The following is a 17,545-nucleotide window of genomic DNA, read 5'->3' as shown; positions in this document are numbered from 1 at the left end:
ACTTTCTGTTAATACGGTGACGACATTAACTACAGTAACTCTTGGATAACTGAAACTACTTTTTTCGAACGAGACAGCCGTTATAAAACGTAAAGGGGATACGAATGTGACATCATTCATTGATAGTGTTCTGCCCAAGGGCGGGTCTTTCATTGCAAACCCAGCATTCTCCAATCTTTCCTATTTCTGCCTTCCTCTTAGTCTCCGCATATGATCCATATATCTTAATGCCGTCTCTATCATCTAATACTTTCCTCTGCCCCGAAATCTTCCCCCGTTCACCATTCCTTTCAGTGAATCCTTCAATAGGCAGTTTTCCAATTCCTTTACCTATTCCCGATCAGTTTCAGCATCATTCTTTCTTCACCCACTCTTTCCAACACAGCTTCGTTTCTTATTCTGTTTGTCCATTTCACACGCTCCATTCTTCTCCAGATCCACATGTCAAATGCGTCTATTCGCTTCTCTTCAGTTGGTCGTAATGTGCATGTTTCTACCCTATATAATGCCACACTCCATTTAAAGCACTTCACTAGTCTCTCCCTTAGTTCTTCTTCAGAAGGTGCTTCTTTTTCTATTAAAAGCTTCCTTTGTCATTCTAATCTCCTTTTAACTTCCTGGCAGCAACTCATGTTACTGCTTATAGTAGTATATCCTCAGTATTTGAAGCTGTCCATTTGCTCTACTTCTTCATTTAGAATTTGCAAGTTTACCTTCTTTATTTTTCTTCCTTTGATCATGATCTTCATCTTCTTTGCATTTATCTTCATCCCATACTGCTTACAGCTCTCATTTAGCTTCAGTAGCATATACCTTAGTATCATCTCCTCTTCTGCTAACAACACCATATCATCAGCAAATCTTACACACTTTAATTCTTCTTATTTCTACTACCACTCCCATGTTCTGAAATGTGTGACATCATAATGAATTCAATATTCCTATACAAATGGGTTGATTGATACATTCGGGGAGTATAAAGACAGAAATAGTTAATTTAACAACGTTTAGTCTGCCGCTGTGGGGTAACGGTTATCATGTCTGACCGTCAAAGGAGTGGAACTGTGTTCAAATCCTTTTAAGGACGAGATACCTGGTTAAGGTTTATTCCGTTTTTTTTGTTTTGTTTTGTTTTGTTTTTGTTTTTTGTTTTTTTTTTCCCCCGTCAAACCATTAAAGAGCAAATGCTGAGTAATCTTCGGCGCTGGACCCCGAATATTATTTCACTGGAGTTATCACATTTATTTCACTCAGACGCTAGATAACCATCGCAATTGATAAAGCGTCGTAAAATAAGCCAATTAAAGAAAACATCGTTTTATTCTAAGGTACTTAACTGTTGTATTTATTTTCATGAATGCAGTTCGCTTTAATGATTTATTTATTGCAGTTTCAAACAACTCATTCGCGTCATATTGAAATTTTAATGATTTCGACTATCAATTGAGCCGTTCAGAGAAAAAGTGGTGTAAGTCAAAACTGGATAATGAGGTTTAAAACAAAAAATCTGTAAAATATAGCGCAAAGTAGCAATTAATATGTCCTTCTTGCTATCCACTGACTACTAATAGTTCAAGTAAATTGAATATTATTTGCTACTTTATGCTGTATTATACAGAATTTTTACTTTAATCCTCATCACCCATTTTTGACGTACACCACTTCTGCTCTGAACGGCTCAATTGTTGTGTTGTCTCGAGATTAGGGCTCTTGGAATGAGGAAGCAATTATGAAGTAATTAGGCTAATGAGAAGGCACTGATTTGTTAAATTTGAATGAGAGGAGTATAAAGACAGAAATACAAAACTATGAAAATTGTTATTTTAAATCTCAACCTACCTTACAATCACAAACATGTTCACATCACAAACAGCAGAAACGATTCACTCAATTATAGAGATACTACGAATCGCCTCTCACTTGTTTTAAATTTCGGTTGCTAGTCATACTTGCCGAAACTCATGGTACTCATAAATTAAACAATAGTCTCACAACTTCTACATGAAAATTGAAATTGTCTTAGGCCTACAAATAATCTGGGTACTCAAAATTCTTACCGAAAAGGGAAAGCCTCTGCGATCAGGAGCCAGGGCAACTGCACCTGTATGGTGGTAGCGAAGTGGAACACCACGAAGAGCGTGACGGGCACCCACGTGAGGACAGGCTCCACAGCCAGGAGCGCATAAAGGCCGAGGAAGAAGCAGCACAAGGTACAGACGGCCGTGCTGGAGAGCCCCAACTTCCTCTTGCCCAGGGTACTCACGACACAGATTGTAAACACACTGCCCAGGAATCCCGCTGCAGCCACGATCACCTGAAAGTTCAATCCCAGACATCGTTCAACGCTTCCTTTTATAGACCTAATTGGGAAGAAAAAACCTGAGCCAAACACAGAGATGTCAATTTGGTTCTATTGCACGTACTAAAGTTTGACTCAGGTCTTGCGTTCCGAGCTGTACTTACGCCTAGACGTAGTTACTCTATTTATTTGTGTATGGTAGTTACCATGCTGGTCGTTTTTTGTGAGGTTTGGGAGTTCAAACTCGACCGATGAGGATGGATTTTAAATGGCGCTGAAATCCTTAGCATGGAAAGCTTGTAAAAAGTCGAGCTTCTTGTAAAATACATCAATAAGAAGAGAGGCATACGTAGAATATTGCCAAATTGTTTACAGTTTAATTAACGGTATTTTAAATTTTGCATATAATTAATATTATTATTATTGTTACATTACGGTATGCAAATGTAGTCTTTCAGGTGAAGCTCCCTGTAAAGCAGATTTGAATAATTTCAAGGGAAAAATTGTTCCGGGGCCGGGTATTGATCCCGGGACCTCTGGTTGAACGTACCAGCGCTCTACCACTGAGCTACCCGGGAGCTCCACCCGACACCGTCTCAACCTTTCCCTTTATATCCACACAACTCGCGTGGGCTGACGAAACGCCAGAGACCCACAACGTCTCTGGCGTTTCGTCAGCCCACGCGAGTTGTGTGGATATAAAGGGAAAGGTTGAGACGGTGTCGGGTGGAGTTCCCGGGTAGCTCAGTGGTAGAGCGCTGGTACATTCAACCAGAGGTCCCGGGATCGATACCCGGCCCCGGAACAAATTTTCCCTTGAAATTATTCACATTACGGTATGTTTATTGTTTTGTTTAGTCAACTGTCGGAAGACAGATTTGAAGTGATACCAAGAAGGCACCACTCATGAGGAAACTAGATATTTATATTAAAAATATGAACTGTCAAATGCACAAAACTTTAAAGGAACGTTTTACAATAAAGTCAGACCTCAAACTAACGAATGGGTGAATATGTCTCTTAAAATGAGTCTAAAATCGAAAATGCACAATATTTAACATCTGCACTGCAGAACTGTCAAAACGACCTTTTCAGTGTGTTTCACAAGTTAAATTTGATATTGTGTTGGCTTTATTTTATTACAAGGTGCGTACCAGGCGGTGGGTCTCTCTATAATAAAGGAAGCATTGTTATATTTGAACGTACCGGAGCACAAAGCACAAAGATAATATTGAAGTAGGAGTAGGACGACTACCGATATGCCTTATATCGATGTAAATTTTGTTACTCTGACAGTGTAAAATTAGAGAAGGGAAAACGATTACGGATAAAAAATACTCAAATCGAATTATTTTTTAAGTTCAAAGAGGGGGGTTCAAATCCGTTAACCCCCTTGCGTATGCCCCTGAATAAGAACATTAAACGTTATTTTTAGTTTTCTGAACAAATATCTTATTGTTGAGAGAAAGCATCATCTCGGGAAAAGAATGTTTAATTTTGTCCCTTGATGTATAAAACTGAAACCAGTATGGCTGAGTTATCGTTAATTAAAGAAGGGCTTAGGCTATATGTGGATAAAAGAATGAAAATTTAAAAATTGTTTCTGCACCAATTCAGAAGTAAATCACATTTTACCTTCTTCTGTAAAATGTGAAAAACTGTAGACGATCCCTTTTCGCAATGATTGATTCATAATACCAAGTCTTACTCGTATAGCTGTGTATTCACGTTGTGAAAGTGAGGTAAAGTCTTGAATAATGAGACATGTAGCACGCGATCCTAGCGGAGAAACTCGTAGAAAATTTTAAGGAACTTTCCAAGATGAGATATTTAGTCCCTCTTTACGTGTAAAAATCAGAGTGTGGATTGTACAAAAAGAAAAATAGATTACTAAGATTAGCAGGTAATAAACTGAATTAGGCCTAAATATGTTCCCTCAATTTTTACCCCTTATTTGCCGAATGGTGTATTTATGCATAATCTATGAAGAATAATGCCACTACACTCATTGCCAATCATCCAATGACAGTAATTTATGATAATCACATTGTGAATCCTGGTCTATGGAAGGACATTTAAATGCAGGCCTATCTGTACTCTACTTTGTTTCTAAAGCAAATTTTAACGTTAAATATAAACAGTACAGTAATTCCATAAAAGAAAAGTATGCATAAATAGTGCAAAATCAATAATTATTTTTAATCTACAAATTAAATTATATACGATATTTTTATGAGGTGGGATGCAATGCATATGTGCTTCTACAGCCTGATGCAAGGCTACTCAAATGCAGACATCTGTTTTTAGTGCCTGAGTCTTACTTTAAACGTAATATAGAGTTGTGGCTCTCATATAATATCCTCCAACGGTGAGACCCTTCAGTTACTTTCACACATTTCAATAACGCTAACAATTTAAGAGTTTCTATCTGAAGTATCCCTACAGGTAGAGAGCTCTGTTTATGATGGCATAACTTACCGAACTCCACTTCGGATCCATCGGAGAATGAAACCGATGGAGAACCTCCACCAAGAAGGGCTTGACGGATATCATCCCTCCCATGCTGGAGAATGTGAAGAAGACAAGTGTCAGCACCATCGGACGGCGAGTTTCTGGCTCCTGGAGAAGACGTATCAGTGCAATCGATCGCGACCACTTACTTCTCCGCCTGTGATGTGGAGTGACAACCAGAACCTCTGGGCTGCCGAGTGTCTGCAGCTGCGTGGATTTGGATGCGTATGCCGCAGACTTAAGCGTCACGTTCTCGTGGTAACACAGTAGATCCTCCAGCTCCTTACGCACGGCACTTGGCTCGACCCATCCCCGCAGCCAGCACAAAGCGGCTTCTGCGTCGTTTTTCCTGTCTTGCGCAATCAGCCATATTGGAGATTCAGGAATCTATTGAATTATACATAAAACCTACATCGCATAATACACAGTAGGCCCTTAATACTTTCTTCCGTTTTCTTATTTACTATTTACACGAGTTAATTGAATTTACTTCCTTCAATCCATGAAATTAAAAAAAAAAAAAAAAAAAGAGAGACGTAAGACTAGAAAAGGAAAAGAAAGACAATGAGTAAGATGAAAAAAAGGTGAAGGACAGAAAAGAAGGAAAAGAGGAATAAAAGAGCACAAAGAGAGGAAACAGAAGATGAAAGACGTGAGGGAAGAGAAGAAGAAAGAGAGAAAATAGAGAGATGAATATGAAAAACAAAAGGAGAAGGAAGAATGGAAAAGAGAAGGAACAAAAGAAAGAAAACTAGCAATGAAAAACTGAAAGAGAGAAGAAAGGAAGGCAGGAGAAAGAAGAGGATGATGGAGATGAGAGAGAAGAAGGAAGAGTAGAAAAGAGGAGGAAAAGCACAGAGATGAATGAAGAATTAAGGAAAAGAGGAGGAGAATGAGAAGTAGCAGGAAAAAAGGGAGCAGAGAGACAGAGAAAGAAGGGAGGATAGTTGAGAGGAAGAAAAGGAAGTGGAGTAGGGAAAGAAAGGTGAGGTCGAAGAGGAACATTTGGAAGACTGGGTAAAAGATGAAGAGAAAGAACAGAGAGAAGAATAGAAGAAAGAGGAAGAATCTGGGATGTAGAGGAAGTGGAAAAAGAGAAGAGTACAGAAGGAAAGAGAATGTAAAGAGTCAGAAATCAGAAGTGTAAAAGAGGGGGAAGAAAAAAGAGAAAACAAGATGATTACGAGGTAGAGGAACGAAGCAAAATAGGAAGAAGTGTAAAAGTTGGAAGACAAAGAGGGGTAAGAAGGGAAAGAATGTGGAAGAAAAGGAGAAATGAGAGGACGAAGAGGAAATTGCTTTGTATTGGAATGTTAAAATATGTTCAGTATTTTTGGAAATGTATTGATTTTAAACTACCATATGAGAAACATTTCGTGCATTTGAGATTTCTACGACTCAGTCTCACCTGGCTGATGAGGATGATGGTGATAATAGGCGCAGCCACGCAGACAGCGGCAGTAGTCCTCCAGTGCATGATGCTGCCGAGCATGAGCACCAGGAACATGCCGAACTGGTAGAACAGGGCTGCAACCAAGCCAGCACAACTGCAGGACTCTGTTGGTTCCTACATCACTTGTGTCTTTGCAATTTCAACAAGCTGAACGACTTTCCACCCTGACACAAATTACCAAATTACCTGAGAACTCACAAGATGCCTCCGGGCCTGAAGACTAGAACACAGATAAAACCTGGCTCATCTTATTTCTTTGAGGGCGCTGAGTTAATGTTAATGTTAATTTAAATAAATATGTGTGTTCTATTACGTTTTCATGAATTTAAATAATAATGTAGGCTTAAATTTGTTAATATTCTGGCGACGTTCAGCATGCAGTACTCTGCACAGACGTAAGTACGAGTCAGCCGAGTTCAAGCTCCCTGTCCATAGCTCTACTGCCGAGAGGATGGCAGTTCAGTACAGGCTATTCGATAAACAACTTATAATATCATTCACAGTTTAGGAATATCATAGGTTATTAATTTATGGAGAAAGTCATCGTAATTCAAGTGAGGCAAGAAAGATGTTCCGTCAACGTTTTCCTCAAAGAAGGTTAGCTAATCGGCGAACTTTTGTAGCAATTTCTCAACGATTATTAGAATCTAGAAGTCTCTTAATCGGTTTCGAAAATCATGCAACCAAAAATTTGTTTAAAAAATTATACTGCTTTACGGAAGAGGGAAAGTTTAAAATGTTGCACCAGAAAAAAGTTAATGTGATTTTGAGCAGAAAACCATTATTGTTTATTTTTTAGACCTACAATTAAAAATCGAGCAATATTGTTACATAAAATATAAATTTACCATAATGTTCTATTAATGAGATTAAAAGTTTGTATTTGCTGCTCGTTTTATGTAACCAACAGTATTAGCAAGGTACGCTCCTGCATTAGAAGAGAGCATCTGTTTTGTTCCGGTATGTTTGTACACGCTTGAGCTGTACTGTGTACTTCTAAACCCACTCCTTCCCGCTTGAGCTGTATTTTTACAGTGACTAGGCCTTACTTACTTACTTACAAATGGCTTTTAAGGAACCCGAAGGTTCATTGCCGCCCTCACATAAGCCCGCCATCGGTCCCTATCCTGTGCAAGATTAAGCCAGTCTCTATCATCATACCCCACCTCCCTCAAATCCATTTTAATATTATCCTCCCATCTACGTCTCGGCCTCCCTAAAGGTCTTTTTCCCTCCGGTCTCCCAACTAACACTCTATATGCATTTCTGAATTCGCTCATACGTGCTACATGCCCTGCCCATCTCAAACGTCTGGATTTCAAGTTCCTAATTATGTCAGGTGAAGAATACAATGCGTGCAGTTCTGTGTTGTGTAACTTTCTCCATTCTCCTGTAACTTCATCCCGCTTAGCTCCAAATATTTTCCTAAGCACCTTATTCTCAAACACCCTTAACCTATGTTCCTCTCTCAGAGTGAGAGTCCACGTTTCACAGCCATATAGAAGAACCGGTAATATAACTGTTTTATAAATTCTAACTTTCAGATTTTTGGACAGCAGACTGGATGATAAGAGCTTCTCAACCGAATAATAACACGCATTTCCCATATTTATTCTGCGTTTAATTTCCTCCCGAGTGTCATTTATATTTGTTACTGTTGCTCCAAGATATTTGAATTTTTCCACCTCTTCGAAGGATAAATCTCCAATATTTATATTTCCATTTCGTACAATACTCCCGTCACGAGACATAATCATATACTTTGTCTTTTCGGGATTTACTTCCAAACCGATCGCTTTACTTGCTTCAAGTAAAATTTCCGTGTTTTCCCTAACCGTTTGTGTATTTTCTCCTAACATATTCACGTCATCTGCATAGACAAGAAGCTGATGTAGCCCGTTCAATTCCAAACCCTGCCTGTTATCCTGAACTTTCCTAATGGCATATTCTAAAGCGAAGTTAAAAAGTAAAGGTGATAGTGCATCTCCCTGCTTTAGCCCGCAGTGAATTGGAAAAGCATCAGATAGAAACTGACCTATACGGACTCTGCTGTATGTTTCACTGAGACACATTTTAATTAATCGAACTAGTTTCTTGGGAATCTAGGCCTACCAGTTAGAAATAATTGTGACCAATTTAATGCTTCATAGTGTATTTACTTAAATGTAGCTATCCTCTTTTCTGCTCCTCTATTAGATGGGTAGGCCTACTATTTAACTTACATTCCAACTACTGTCATTTCATTGGCCCATGATCTAAGAATATAATAATGAAAAACGTGTACCGTGACCTCAATTCACTGAACCCAGCACTCAAAAGATCGATTTCGTACTGTGATCTGTTAGTACTCCAGCCATCAACCAACGAAAAAATGTTGTTTCATTATTAAAATATATGCAATTAGTACTTTCCACTTGGTTGCCAGTCATTTTTCCGAGTTATAGCCCTGATCACATATAACAGATTGATCAGCCTAACAGACTTTTATAAATTTCACTATGTTGCAATCTAGAGATTGCAAAAGAAGTCACGTTATAACCCTTATGAAATTTCATGGAGCAACTGTATTTCCATCTAGCGATCGTTACCAAAAAATGCCTTTTCGACGGTGGAGGCTCTGGTAGTTATTCTCATTTTATTTTGCCATTTCATAACATGGGAATGCCCAATGCGATATTATGTGATCAGGGGTAGTGAGTGTTCACTAGTTTTCTCTTTGAAATACAGTATAACATGGTATGCGCCAAAACAGTACTGAAATTGTTGTACTGATACTGCGCATGTATGTATCTTATCCATCTTGAAGTTTATCTGACCTCATTGTTGCATTGTTCATACGTAATAATATAGTAAACATTTTCTAAAATGGTTCTCACAAAAGAGAGGAAGGTGTTTATTGTCGAGCATTATTTCCATCATACGGAGTGGGGCGTCAGAATGGGCCGAGCTTTTGCCACGTTAAAGAGCAGTACCAGGAGCGATTTAACACTGCAGCATCAAATAATATGACATTGTTAGCTATCGTCGAGAAGTTCCGTCGTACGGGATCAGTTTCACATCACCTTGCATGTTATGACTTACCTTGATTTTCACAGTAAGTTTGTAATTTCAGTACTTCCTATTACCGGAAATAATGTTGGGTAATAAACATCTTCTCCTCAGTTGTGAGAACCATAATTGAGGGGTTTGGGGGAAAAACCAGGCAGTTTCAATTCAGTACTTTTCGAGATAACGAAGAAAAACTTACCGCCAAACAATAAGCGTGTACAGAAGAGGCAGGTCCAAAATGCATTATAACTGTGAATGTAATTCCTGGAACTACTTGGTTCTTCGACCAAACGATAGAGCGTATTTTTTTTATCCTCTGTGCATAAATAACTCAAAAATGAACAGAAAAAAAAATTGGAGCTGCCTGGTTTTCCCCCCAAACCCATCAATTGCAGAAATCAACACAACACTGAATTCACAACATGTCAAACTACTGTAATAAATACTTCGTTGCTAGGGAAACGTGAACAGCAGATGAGCGATAATTTCAGTACTGTTTGTTTTGACGCATAATTAGTAGTGCAGTATATAGTTATACTACATCACATTCCGAAGTTTGCCGTAAATTTTACAGAAGTTTGGAAATGGTGTTTCTACTGAAGGTGATGATATATTATTTTGAATCACTTGTGTCTCAACAATGTGAAAATGTTTATAACAATAGAGCATAAAATGAGTTCAGTCATTCTCTTATGCAAGTACTGTATTTTCATCCATCAGCGTTTTGTTTTCCTAAGACCTCCTAATTCGTTAAAACGTGTTGTTAAAAGGAGAAAAGGTTTGCTTAAATTTCCAATGAAGTTCGAGAAACTTTTATTTGTGCAAAACAACAATACGATCCAGATATTGTGATTAGAATAATAATAATTATTCTTCGTCATTCAGGTTCTATCGTCGTCATATAGACTGCTGCGATTAACATTTTCAATAAATACGTCAATTATTTCCTTCAATTGTTACGTTAATTTAAAGTATTCTTATGCAATATAGATATTTAGTTCATTTAGATAATTATTTAGTGTCTGTCGATATTCTTGTACTTAACATTTCAGCAGTGAGCCTTTAATTCAGGGGACCGGGTTCATATTCCGGTCGATACTTTTCAGTTTTTAATTACGTTGGGTAAGGCGTGATCTAGTCAACACGGAGTTTCTCCGGGTACTCCGGTTCCCCTGTGACATCCCAACAATTCTACATCATCATTCATTACGAGTGCAGTATTGATCCAGGACCTATGGTGCACTCTGGACAGTCTTTGACAAACTAGGTGGTTTACTAGTGATATCTATGAGCGAATTTCGTCGAGTCGGGGAGAATAACGGCAAAGTTAAGGGCCTTGCTAAAGAATAAAAAATTAGCAGTCTTCGCCTCTTACTCTGGTGCGTGTAAATGTACTGAGAAATTGTGCCTTTTCTAGCCTCGTTATGGATGCGGAAATATCAAATTTTTCAGAACTATGCATCGACTCTATCCTTCAGGGAAGACAAGACAAGGGGAACTTAAGTGAATCTGATGATTGCACTACCAACAGCCGTTCTCTCATTTCCTTGGCTTTTCTCATGATATAAGAGATACGATATAATATATAAGGTGGATGTTCCTGCATCCATAACAGGGCGCAAAGACGTTGAGCATTGTGGAAGTCTAAATTCACACGTGCAAATGCTTCCGTGCAAGAAATTAAAACGCGAAGGAAAATCTTTTGAAATATTTTTCCCACTACAGCAGAATAAAATTATTAATAACAATCTCACATGCGCAGCTGGCTAAGGCACTCCTTAGTGTAGGTTGACAGATCTCTCCGAAGTAACTGTTGATGGGCGCTTCTGTGAGACCTACTGTGATGCCTATGATGACATTGGCAAGGAAAAGTACGGCGATCGAGGGGGCCGTGTTTACCAGCACACAGCTTATAACATGAGGTACGCAGACGAGCATGAGAGACCTCTTGCGACCGAACCATGTTACAATAAACCCTGAAGCAAAACTGCCGATCGGCTGGCAAATGTAGGGTAAGCCACCTGCAACATTAGAAATCAGATTCTACTTTCCACTTATTGGTAGCGATATACATATTTTACATGTCAAATTAGATTTGAATGATGCTGAAATTGATCAGGAAGAGGAAAGGGAATTGATTGGGCCACTGGCTGAGAAGAAACTGCCTACTGAAGGGTGCACTGGAAGGAATTGTGAACGGGAGAAGAGTATGAAGCAGAAGAAGATATAATATGATAGAAGACATGAAGATATGCGGATCATATGAGACAAAAAGGAAGGCAGAAAATAGGAAAGATTGGAGAAAATTGGGTTTGCAGTAAAAGACCTGCTCTTGGGCAGAACACTGAATGAATGAATGAATGAATGAATGAATGAATGAATGAATGAATGAATGAATGAATGAATGAATGAATGAATGAATTAGATTTGAGAAAAATAATATTTCGTACATTTCCGGATTAGGTCGTCCTTCGTTTTTGAGTAGCTACTATGCTTACTGTTGTTGTAGTTGTTGTTTAGTCAACTGTCCGAAGATAGATCTGAATCTCACAAGTGATACAATACCAAAACAATAATGTAATATTCACGGGCTCAAACCCAGGATAGGATGATGGAATTTTAAGGAAAATATAAGTATCTACTTTAGTTTTCTTCAAAGGAAAATTAATTTGATAGACCTGTGTCGTTGATTTAACCTGCCTCCTTTCTGAATTAGAAAGCTCTAGGAAAAATTTACATGTCATTTCTCACTCACGTGACATGCTATCAAAATTAACATTTTGAATATACTATTCTCTGAAATTAAAAATATAATTGTAATTATAATACCACATAATCCATGTTACATATACCCAAATCTCAGAAACAGTATGCCTTGCACTGCCAGACGCGCGAAGTCCAAAAAAAGGTACAGCTACTATATCCCAAGGTGTTTACAACGTACTAATTTCAAAATAGCGATTTCATTAACATTCACGAAGGTGCACCGTTATCTGTAAGGTTAGAGTGTTGGCTTTCCTAAGTGGAGACCAGAGTCCAAGTTAATGGAGTAGTTTATAAGTTAAGTTTATAGTTAAAAGACTGTTTGCAACAGATTTTTTTTCAGAAGTATTCCGTTTCACCTACATACCCTAATTGCTCTACTATTCAGAGTAATCCTCACTATCGTTAAGAAATATAGGGAAAGTACGGAATTGAATCATTTTCCACATCCGTCCCCTAGAATTATATTGCATCATTTCACAGAGATGTTAACGGTTTCAGGCTTGCTGCGGTAGATGATGTGCAAGTGCGAATACTGTAGAAAGTATTATGCAGTTGACACGATGATGAATATCGTTTGGAAGTCTGGAGAGTAATACGAGGTGTTTATATTGGTCTGTGCTGAATATTTATTGCTGAAATGTCCATTACTTATGAATAGAGTCCCAATTTTTTGGTATTAACGATATCCAAGAAATTTTGTATCTAACATTTCATTCAAATTATCTTGGTTTTATGTATCCAAATATTCAATAATACTAAATTTTGAACCCACGAAATATTGCGAAATTGAGCATAATCATGAAATAAACGATTTCCTAACAAATCGCGAAATACGGAAAACAGAATTATCGCAAAATTTATACTCTTTGAATTTTAAATTTTGTTCGATTTCAAAAGACGACACTAAAGCACAAACAAGTCTGTACACTTTGACCAACGAGTTAGAAGTAACTATGGAACTATGGAATAAAGTAGATTGTAGAGGCTGCTTGTAATGAAATTTTTGGATATACAAGGTGCAGTACAGTATGAACATATTAACTAAAGAATTTTACAGCAGTTGTTCAAAATGCTGACCATGCACTTGAATGCATCTGTCTAGTCTTATCCGGAAAGACTCAAGAATGCGCTCGAGGATTCCTGGGCCATTTTTCATTTGCTGGAAGGGATCTAAAATCCGATGTTGCAATTTTTCAGGTGTGATGATGTCTGCTTTGTAAACTAGTCTTTTTGCATAACCCCATACCCAAAAAAATCCAAAAGATTTAAATCTTGTAATCTAGGTACAAGTCCTCCTCTACTTATCAGCCTTTCACCATATCGTCTCACACCTAGAGGGATATCGGGTGGGGAGAGTGCGGCATACGTACGAAGCATGCATGTTGCCGCTTTACTGTATCCAGGCGCTCGGTTCACTGATGGCTGCAACCAGCAAAAAACAAATGGCATTCATTATCTCGTAAACGGTTAATTTTCGGACCCATATTTACTCGAATTTTTTTGCTTCTCTTTGTTTTTGATTCTCATACCTAAATTTTTGACTATCATTTTTTAAATATCCTGTATAGTTACTGAATGTGAACAAAAGCTGCCAAATAGTTTAAGGGAAATTGCTGTGCAAAAACAGACTGATATACATCATACCTAACACCACGTTTTCTGTATGAAGAATGTTATATAGCCTACTAGTACTTCCACGAAAATAGGTAGAATTTTCGCAGAGTTACAAAACTCTACTTTCTGTAAAAGTACAGTAAGAGGAAAGTTTACATCCCCGTTTCGAAAGAAAGTATTAACTTACCAAACCAAGACGCGTATGTGTCGTCCATGAACAGTCCTTCTGTGGCGTTGTACAACTCCTCCGTGGAATTGAAATCTTGTGCCGACTTGTGCAGAGCTGCTATCACATTGGTAGAGAAGAAGAATGTAATTGCCATGTCCATGACGACGAGATTGGCCGCTGATATCGCCAGCACCTGGAGACGTACAGAAGAATTTCATTAAGTGGAGTCGTGCATGAAGCTAAACCACAGTTTACTATATTATACAGTCACGAAGCTTGAGTTTTGAGGGTGCTAGAAACAATAGACTGTGACGGTACTATTTTGCATTGGCTGTAATGAGGCGATATTAGTGATTCTAGTGGTGAGCAACTATCTAATGTTTGCATATTTACCACGTATTGAGCTTCGCGACTGTATATACTAGACTGTGGCTAAACTATCACTGTCCGGCCTACGTTGTGAAGCTTTACGCAAAATAAATCTCTTGACTTGCAGAAAACAAGAAATCTTAAAAATTAATATAAGTGAATAGTTAACCTTCGGGCGGATTAAATACACTAAACTAGAGTTTACCAACATTAGGGTTGCCAACCCTCCCGTATTTCCCTGGATCTTTGGTATTTCGCCTTAATTTTTAAGTCTCCGTACTTTTCTTCTTTCCGAATATTTTTGCTATTATTTTTTGCATAATATTGAAATCTTTACTTCAAACATTTACTTTTGCCATGAATGAAGATGATTTACAGTAGATGATTAATTTTGCTGTTCTAGAGATGCACTGAAATTTGCAATATCTGTAGGAGAAACTACAGGAAACTAAACAATGAACTAAGAAGAGACACTGTTAGACGAAGGAAGACTGGATGAAAGAGAAATGTAAAGAAATAGAGGATCTAGAGAGAAAATGAACATATGAATTATTAATGTGCCAGGAAGTGAAATGTTTGGATTTCACATACAAAAACAGGAAAGCCATATGTTTGATAGGGGACGAATCGGAAATGAAATAACAGACAAACAATGAATACTGAACAGACGGACGAAATATGTGGAAGTTTACGAGACAGGGAATCATTCAGATGACTTAGCTATAGAAGACGAAGGAACAATATCAGAAGGCGGAAAAAAGATTTTCTATTTTAAGGAAAGAAGTAGCGCTTAGGGAAACGAAAAATGGGAAATCTACAGGTGTGATGGAATCCCCATTGAATTAGTGAAATGCTTGGGTGGAGACAAGAAAGAAATTGTATCCTAATGCAACGAAATATATGAGAAAGGCGACTGAAGATTTTACGGAGATAGTGTTGCTGTCAATACGAAGAAAAATAATGCCAAGAAATATAAGGAGTTCAGGACTATCAGCCTGATATCGCACTCGGCGAAAATTCTCCTACGAATAATGAATCTGCGTTTATATTCTAAGATGGAATGACATCATGTTGGAAGAAGAGCAGTTTTCTTCAGGAAGAGAAAAGGTGGGAGAGATGCAATTGCACTGCTATGAACAATGGGCGAAAGATACCTAGATAAGAATAAAGAAGTGTATATAGTATTTGTGGACTTAGAAAAGGCATTTAATAGAGCGACTGGAATAAACTGATTGGGAGCGTGAAGAAAATTGGTATGGATTGAAAAGAGAGAGGGCTGATGTGTAACCTTCATATGGAAGAACGAATGAAAGTTAGGATAGGAGAAGAAATGTTTGAAGGAAGTAAAATAGAGACAGAAGTACGACAAGAATGCTCTTTATCATCTATCCTGTTCAACATTTACTTTGTCAGCCTCGATAGCTAGTTGGTATAGCCACAGTCTAATAGATAGTCACGCAACTCATACGTATAAAATATGCCAACATTTGACAGCTGGCGCGACAGTAGCCCTCTAGCGGCAGACAAGTTAAAAGTGTGCACATATGATAACACATCAGAAAACGGGTTTTGCGTAATTTATTTTATATTTTTATACTATACAATAAGTGTATATGGTTCTTACTAATTCTACTTTAGAATCCTGGAACAATTTCACACGCAGTTAATCTACAAGTTTCAGAAGCTGGGAATAAACGTAATTCCTTCTGCTCCTTACAACTGAATCATGGCCATGATCACGTATCATGGTTTGAAATGATATAATTGTTCGTACGTGGACGGTTAATTCAATTCATTCCTAAACATATTTATAAACCATTGGAACTCTATATTTCCTGTGAGAAGAGTCAAAATTGTAGGGCATATCTCGTAGGGTACATCGCGTGGTGAACTCCTCTCCCTATTTCCTGAGAAATTAACTATTTTCCATACCGAAGATTGGGGTAAACTCGGCCGCTGAGGTAAACTTAAAAATAAAAAAGGGGAAGATTTAAACCTTAATTTGACAGACATTGATTTATGAAGTTCATTATTTTTCAATGTTTTTATTATTATTTTGAGTTGCTAATAGTGCTGATATTATGGTTTAAATTTTTATGGAAAGTTTATCGCATTTTACATTACATTTCCAGTTTTCATACATAAGCTTTATTTTAACTTACCCTACCTATATAATACGTAATTTACATGCACTTACTGTTATTGTGACGTAGGTGAGAACAAATGAATACACAACTTTGTTGAAAAAATTGTAACTTCAATTAACTCAGAAAATGTAGGCCTAATTTTATTTTCAGAGCAGAAGTGGTGTAAGTCAAAAATGGGTGATGAGGGTTAAAGTAAACATTCTGTAAAATACAGCGCAAAGTAGCAGTTAATATTGAATTTATTTAAACTATTAGTAGCCAGTGAATAGCACGAAGGATACATTAATTGCTACTTTGCGCTGTATTTTACAGAATTTTTACTTTAAACCTCATTACCTAATTTTGACTTATACCACTTCTGCTCTGAACGGCTCAAATAATCACTGGTAATGTAAAATCAACACCAATAACAGTCATGCAAATTATTACAGAAAAGATTGCTTTTTATATTAAATTTAAAAAGGCTCTTTTATTTCTTGAGAACTTAATACGTCTGCCACATGAATCTATACCAACACATCAGAAATGTATCGACACAGTCTGGATTTATTCAAGAAGTGAATATTTTGCAAAAGGATTATAATACGCCATGAATTCTTGAAAAAATTAACACCATAATCCCTACATGAATGCAATATAACATTCAACTTTTGAAAAATATGAAGAAAAAAACACGAATACAAAAATTATGGAATTACTTGCATTAAAAACGGTAGATACATTATCCAAAATCGGAATGGTTACACATTTACACATGATCTCCGCAAAACAATAATATACTGTAACAGGTATTTACTTTGTTTTTATTTAAACTTTCCTTCCTGACATACAAATAGGTAACTGATAACTAATAAATGTTTTATAGAACACAATACGTAGGCTACCTACAGCGTGAATTATAGGTTATGACTGAGTTATGATTTTCTCTTGGTCTTTAGGGAATCTGAAGAACGACAAATTCGGAGATTTAAACTTGTTATTACTGCAATTTTCATCATTGCACACATTGCCTTTATTCCGACGCATGATTAAAACGTTATTATAACATCTCGCATACCTTTAAAGCAAGTGCTGGCTGTATCAACTCTATGACCAGTGCCTTGCCTGCCGCTTGAGCGCTAGTGTCGTGAATGTTGGCAAAAAGAGTGTTGAAGTTGCGCGACTGTATA

At 37.5% G+C, this 17,545-nt stretch overlaps 1 protein-coding gene and 1 non-coding gene across 2 annotated transcripts in view; one reads left to right on the top strand and one right to left on the bottom strand.

The window, feature by feature from the left end:
* Positions 1–17,545, bottom strand: part of LOC138705581 (facilitated trehalose transporter Tret1-like) — a 69,579-nt gene that overhangs the window by 3,304 nt on the left and 48,730 nt on the right. The window contains exons 7-11 of the mRNA XM_069834184.1: positions 13,879–14,053; positions 11,066–11,332; positions 6,219–6,337; positions 4,778–5,197; positions 2,058–2,314 (exon numbers count right to left, since the gene is read on the bottom strand). Coding sequence (XP_069690285.1) covers positions 2,058–2,314; positions 4,778–5,197; positions 6,219–6,337; positions 11,066–11,332; positions 13,879–14,053 — 1,238 coding nt within the window. The remainder of the gene's footprint in view (positions 1–2,057; positions 2,315–4,777; positions 5,198–6,218; positions 6,338–11,065; positions 11,333–13,878; positions 14,054–17,545) is intronic.
* Positions 3,033–3,104, top strand: TRNAN-AUU (transfer RNA asparagine (anticodon AUU)). Its single transcript has one exon. It is a non-coding gene; the product is annotated as a tRNA-Asn (tRNA).

The sequence above is a fragment of the Periplaneta americana genome, chromosome 9, assembly GCF_040183065.1.
Source record: "Periplaneta americana isolate PAMFEO1 chromosome 9, P.americana_PAMFEO1_priV1, whole genome shotgun sequence".
NCBI classification, from domain to species: Eukaryota; Metazoa; Arthropoda; class Insecta; order Blattodea; family Blattidae; genus Periplaneta; species Periplaneta americana.
This window is presented reverse-complemented; position numbering and strand designations above follow the sequence as displayed.